At 46.2% G+C, this 6636-nt stretch overlaps 1 protein-coding gene across 2 annotated transcripts; it reads left to right on the top strand.

Moving 5' to 3' along the window:
• Nucleotides 1-2386: 2386 nt before the first annotated feature.
• LOC125522614 (3-ketoacyl-CoA synthase 5-like) lies at nt 2387-6616 on the top strand. Of its 2 annotated transcripts, XM_087538102.1 has the most exons (2): nt 2387-2395; nt 5216-6616. In XM_087538102.1, the coding sequence occupies exons 1-2, from the start codon at nt 2387-2389 to the stop codon at nt 6614-6616; spliced, it is 1410 nt and encodes a 469-aa protein (XP_087394228.1). The 2 variants fall into 2 exon arrangements, with proteins under 2 accessions (XP_087394228.1, XP_048543616.1); XM_048687659.2 differs by lacking the exon at nt 2387-2395 and having other exon boundaries at nt 5177-6616.
• The last annotated feature ends 20 nt before the right edge of the window (nt 6617-6636 follow it).

Below are 6636 nucleotides of genomic sequence, written 5' to 3'. Positions count from 1 at the left end.
ATCAACCTAGACTACGGACAAGGAATGAGATCAAGCCTCCTTGAGTACCACCGCACATCGTTACATCGAACACACCAAGCCATTGCTGGAGAGGGTAGGTAGAGCGCGGATCCTGTTATCGGACAACAAGGACCGAGAATGGTGACAACGTGGTCAGGTATGAAAGATAGGAACCCAACGAAGCAACCCTCCACGGTATGTCCCCTGCCCGCCCCGGCAACACCGGCAAAGGGAGGGTCTCCGCGCCCATGCTACTGCCCAAGCGTCGCGCCGGAGCAACCTAGCATCGTGCCATCCAGCATTGTGTGACGCTGCCAGTACCGTGTACCCGCGCACCCTGCATCAGGGGCCACCACTGAAAAAACAACAAGGCCCGCCCTCACCTTCCCTGGAGCCGACCCTGCTTTGCCGGCGGCCCCTCAGCTAGCGGCGACGCGAGAGGAGAGGGAGGAGCGGTTGTAGGGAAGGCGGCTGGTACGGTTCCCCATGTCGCCAGAGGAGGGCAAGACAAGGAAGGAAGGGGGGTCCAGTACACAAAACGACTTGTTGATGACTTTTACCATCCCGCCTAAAAAGTATATAAGCAACACCAAATCAAATAACCAAAACCCTTTGCGATATACAAAATAAAGTATATAGAAATCTAAACAAATAATCAAAACCTTTACAAAGACAAATAATCAATACCTTTACACATACAAATAACCAAACTTTTGATATGTCTACACAAAATAAAGTTTAGTGGTCTGGTTATGCTGAACCACTAGATAAATGGGACAAAATGCAGGAGGAGGCTATGTTTGGCAAACCCGGAGAAGTATTCTACGTTATAGTTGCTTTCGTTAAAAAAGAACTGCTCTCACCTCTGACAACAATGTAATTGTTATATTACTTTGGATGGTAACTATCAATGTCAATATTAATTTTTTTCCATAGCCAAATTGACAACTTTGAATAGAATAGCGAAATGATGGCCAATTAATCAAGCAAACAAGCATGCATGTTCATCAATATCGACCAAAAGAGAGGAATCACATATGTTTTATTCCACTTTCCTAAACGGAAGCCTAGCGCATGCATGTTTCATCGATATCGCCGGTTGTCCTTCCCAGCTCGATAGGCGGTTGGGCCATGGCGTGGATAGGAACGGACGCCGAGTCATGGTGACCAGACAGCAACGGCGTTAATCAGACAATCACAGGAGCAGTGCTCAGTGATCCTCAACAGCGCCGGTTCCATGTTCACGCGGTGTGCGTGGTGGCCGCGTGGGCTTGAACTGTTAGGCAAACAGGAGGAAGTTGTTGGCTCACGTCCACGAACATCACCCTGTAGCCCACGCCTCTCCATGCATCTCTCTGTATACATGCATGCACTTTGCCAGCTTAAACCAGGCTACCATTGTGATCTGATCTTCCGTAAATTGTAATAGCATCAATTATGAGTAGCATAAGCTGTCAATTATACCACTTTGACACTCACTCAATAGGCAAAAGAAAAAATAAAACGAATACAAAACAAAACAAAAAGACAAAAAAAGCTTTTTTAACGAAGAATAAAGCAAGGACATCGGTATTATCCTAAAAGAAAGAAAAAACAGAGCCATATACCAAAACAAAGCAAAAAATGATTTTTTAATATATATTGTAGGAAAGAATGAATTAGTTGCACCGGTACTAGCATAAAGAGGAAAGAAAATGAAGAAATAAAACTTAAAGTATATCATGAAAAAAATATTTGTGTACAAATTGCATAGAACTTGCACTAGTTCGCAATGTGCAAGAATACACATATAGCAACGTAAATTTTCACAACGGTGTAATTTGACATGAATTACATAGAACTTGTATGTAGTTGTCGACGTTAGGGCATCTCCAACGTTGACCTTCGACCGGAAGGACTAGTCCGCGGACAGTTACCCGGGGAGCCGGTCATCCAACCCTATACAGTAAATACCCGGCTCTATTAACTTAAAAAAGATTATTAGCTGTTAGTATGGCGGAAGGCTACTAATCATAGTGCTTCTGTAGCTTCCGCCAAATCTTGCCCAATTTAGCTACTAAGCCCCAAGCTCACCAAATATGAGTATTTGGCTCCCGTCAAATGAAGGTGCTCCAACTAGTGCATAAAAGAGCATCTTCCTCGAAATGATTGTCTGGTTTGCATAATAAAAAAATATTAGAACCTATCTCCAACTGCAAATAACACAATGCATTTCGCCAGTACTACCTTCCGCCAGCATGCTAGCTATCTGCTGTAATTAACACAATGCATTCCACTAAATGCTAGCCATCATTGGCGGCGCAGAGTAGATTCACAATGGTGGGTGCACATGAGGAAATATCCAAATGGATTGATTGAGGACCTATTTGTGAAAAGGTAAAGCTCCATGGGGATTGTGTGAAACAATGTATGATTGTGGCTGGTTCGGAGTGATTTGGACTATTTTGTACCTGCTTACTAAGTGTGTGGACTGGTTCATTGCTTTGCAACTTTGTGTACTCCCTTCATCGAAATATATAGGGCCTAATATGTTTTTTATGATACCTTTGACCATTTATAAGATATATAAAAATGAGGATGTATGATGTGAAAATTATGCCATTAAAAACTCCTTTCAGGTACGAATTTGATGGTATACTTATTGTAACATACACATCATATTTTATTGTTCTAACCGGATGTCAATGCCAACCTCGAAATGCATACTAGGACTGGTGTTTTCATTGACGAATTGGCCTTGTATATCTGGAGGGAGGGAGTACCAAAGTCTTCCACCGTACAAATTGCGTGTTAATCGACTCTTAGAGACAATTTCCATTAATCGCATTACAGTTTTTTATGGGGTTAGTTGCACTAGAGTTGGTATTGCATGGTATTCTTGACCCTCTTTTAGTGGCATGATTCCCTAAGCAAAGAGTTCATTCAAAGGGGTCTTGTTTCCCGGAGGCGACCGCCGCGTGCATTTGCTTAAATAACCTGAAGGAGATGTATTATATGGCCTCCTCGAGGCTTTATGTTCTTTATTACCTCTCTAATCTACATAGGCAAATGTACCATAGCATCGAGTATATAGCCCCTTATTATATTTCCCTAATTTCTAGATTAGATAATCGAGAAATTGATTACATTTTTGGCAAACATAGGCGACTGTTTTAGGAAATACAAAATAAAATAAAATTCAGCCACCTGTCAAATAGCAAAATTGCTGACAGAGAAAAAGAAATATAATAGGAAAGAGATGCATGGAAAACAAGTTCTTTAAATTTTACTTACAGAGAAAAAATACTTTAATTTATCAATTAATACTCCCGGATTCCGGCCATTAGTCAGTGCATGACAAGAGAAGTGTGCACCGTACCTATGTCTTTTTTCGAAATAGTTTGACTACTTGTTGCATGGCTGTGTGGCCGCAAGCATGCATGCACGTCGTGCCCTATAACTATTTAGTGTGTTACACGTAGGTAATAAAAAACGGTACCTGATAAAAAGCCAAACCGTAAATTTGAAACATTATGGCTTTGAAAAGATTCTTTGTTGGATTATATACCAGTTAATGTGCTTTTTGACATCTCAAAAGCAACACTACTCTGTCATGTCATGGAGTGTTTCTGTGTCTGGACTATTAATTTAGCATTCCACTTAGAAGGCATCGCATAGCTTAGATGCTTGACCTATGGAATGGCATTGCTGGCAGCCTGAGTCGCTAACTAATTATCGCAACAGTTCAGTCCACAACGAACCTGAACATGTCTTCAAACTACATGCATGCCAGTTTTTGCCCTTGAAAAAAGTGGTGTTGTTTGGTTAAAAAAACAAAAATGAGTGGCATAAAATGCTTTCTTCTTAGTACCAATTTTGCTTTTTTTTCTTACCCAGGGCACCAGACATGTATTTTCTTGACAAAAAATGCAAACTGCGCATGAGCATATTCAATGGAAAATAAAATAAAATATCTAGACGATTTTAATAGGGCACATACAAAATCTAGACGGTTATTTAGTATAGCAACAAGAGACGTAGACTATGTCAATAAATTAATATTTTTATGGCAAAAATTTAGCATTTCTTTATTTTACAAATCTCGCATGTGTCACCATTTATATTCAAGTAAGCAATCACTCGCATCATGATATACACTTCAAAAAACATCAATCAGATAGGTGTTTGGACACCTATCAGTGCCAAAGGAAGACCTGACCGTTATCGAGACTACCCTAGCAACGTGGCACAAGAAAAAAGGGTGCTAAGATGACTCGACCTTATCACAGAAGGAACAAGTGGGATTATTAGTCCATCCTATTTTGTGCATCGCATCTTTTGTTAAAACATCATCCTGGCTACCATTTCGCTACTTTCTCTCATGTCATGTCGTGGTTACGGTGCTCGGCTCTGGGGCGTACTGGGCAGCCACCCCCGCACATAAGGTTTAACATTTCACAACCACCCTTGCAATTTGCCCCCACTTCCTCGCTGGCTCTTCAAGAAAATTTTAGGTCCAGTTGAAGAATCAATCTCACTGGATGGTTCATAGGTTGGTTGTACCCCCAGCCTACCAGGGATGAAACTTCAGGTTTGACACATGTGTATCTTGTAAAGGTGGACTATTCTTTCAGTGGAAGGCGATGGTCTCATTGCTAGTGAGGTGTCTATGATGACTTCGTCAATCATAATACCCATCGACTAAGCCTCTCAGAGGAGCTTATAAGGGTATGGTGTACATGTGCGCGTTTATTAGATTGAGTGTATGTGTGTACATGTGAGCATCTGTGTTGTGCTCCCTAGTGATCTAAATTGCTCTTATATTTCTTTATCGAGGGAATACTTTGTTTCTAAAAAATATCAGGCCCAAAAGAGCGCAAAATCAATAATTGCGCCTCTGTTTTCCTGTTCAACATTGAGAGTTTAATTAAAGATGTAGCCTGCCGAGTCGCAACAGCATGGCCACGAGCTGACAGTGACGGCCGCAAGTGATATGCTTGCGTTAATCACCCATCGATTCGCTGTTACCAACCAGAATCATCAAATGCAAAAGGCCTACCGGTGACTACAAATTAATGCTTTGTTTGCACTAAAGACTATATAAGTGCAAGCACTAAACGCACCAAATTAAGACACACACACACACTAAACCTAGCTCATAAAGGAAAGAGTACTTCCAACGAAAAGAAAGAGCGGCATGAGGTCGTCGGTCCAGGCCCAACCCATGCGGCTCAAGCTCAAGGCCGTGTACCGGCTGATCGTGGACAACTTCCTTGCCGCTTCCTGTGTCGTCGCCCTCCTGCGGCTCGGCCCGGCGGAGCTCATCAGCTACATCCGCCCAGTGCATCTGTTCTTTGCAGCCGCCGCCGCCGCCGTGTACCTCATGCTCCGCCCGCGCGCGGTGTACCTGATCGACTACGCCTGCTTCGACACCTCGCCGCTCGTCCGCATCCCCATGGCCTCATTCATCGAGCACACCAAGCATACTCCCAGCATCAGCGACCGCAGCGTCCGGTTCATGTCGCGGCTGCTGGCGCGCTCCGGGCTCGGGGAGGAGACCCGCTTGCCGGCGGCGCACAACTACATCCCGACGCACGAGTACTGCACCCTCGAGAATGCCCGCGCTGAGTTCGAGCTCGTCGTCTTCTCGGCCATCGATGACCTGCTCTCCAGGACAGGCGTCGCCCCAGACTCCATCCGTGTGCTCGTCCTCAACTGCAGCCTCTTCTGTCCCACACCATCCCTGGTCGACATCATCGTGAACAAGTACAACCTACGCTGCGACATCCGTAGCGTGAACCTCTCGGGCATGGGGTGCAGTGCGGGGCTCATCTCCGTGGAACTCGCCAGGAACCTCCTGCAGGTCATTCCCCGGGGCTCCCGCGCGCTGGTCGTCTCCACAGAGACCATCACGCCAAACTACTACGTCGGCAACGAGCGCGCGATGCTCCTGCCAAACTGCCTATTCCGCGTCGGCGGGGTGGCGGCGCTGCTATCGAAGTCCCCCGCGAACGCCCGGTTCCGCCTCAAGCACGTCGTACGCACCTTCACTGGCGCGAACAACGACAATGCTTACCGGTGCGTGTTCCAGGAGGAGGACGAGCAAGGGAACGTCGGGATCAACCTCAGAAAGAACCTGATGGCCATCGCCGGGGACTCGCTGCAGGCCAACATCACCAGGATCGGGCCACTCGTTCTGCCGGTCTCGGAGCAGCTCCTCTTCGCGCTCTCCTTCGTGGCACGGAAGGCGCTTCGCGGCGCGAGGATCAGGCCCTACATCCCGGACTTCTCGACAGCATTCAAGCACCTGTGCATTCACGCGGGCGGCCGCGCGGTCATCGACGAGCTGCAGAGAAAGCTCCGGCTCTCCGACGAGCAGGTGGAGGCGTCGCGGATGACTCTGCACCGGTTCGGAAACACGTCTAGTAGCTCGCCGTGGTACGAGCTGGCCTACGTGGAGGCCAAAGGGCGGATGCGCAAGGGCCACCGCGTTTGGATGATCGGTTTCGGCTCAGGGTTCAAGTGCAACAGCGTGGTGTGGGAGTGCATCCAGCCACCTGCCCACAACACCCATGGGCCGTGGAGCACGTCTATCCACAGGTATCCAGTGGACATTCCCGACGTGCTAAGCCACTAGCTAGCTTACACTACATAATA

The sequence above is a fragment of the Triticum urartu genome, chromosome 7A, assembly GCF_056163025.1.
Source record: "Triticum urartu cultivar PI428250 chromosome 7A, HENAU_Tu73, whole genome shotgun sequence".
Taxonomy (NCBI): Eukaryota; Viridiplantae; Streptophyta; class Magnoliopsida; order Poales; family Poaceae; genus Triticum; species Triticum urartu.
The sequence above is the reverse complement of the archived record's forward strand: the minus strand, read 5'-3'. Positions and strand labels throughout refer to the sequence as shown.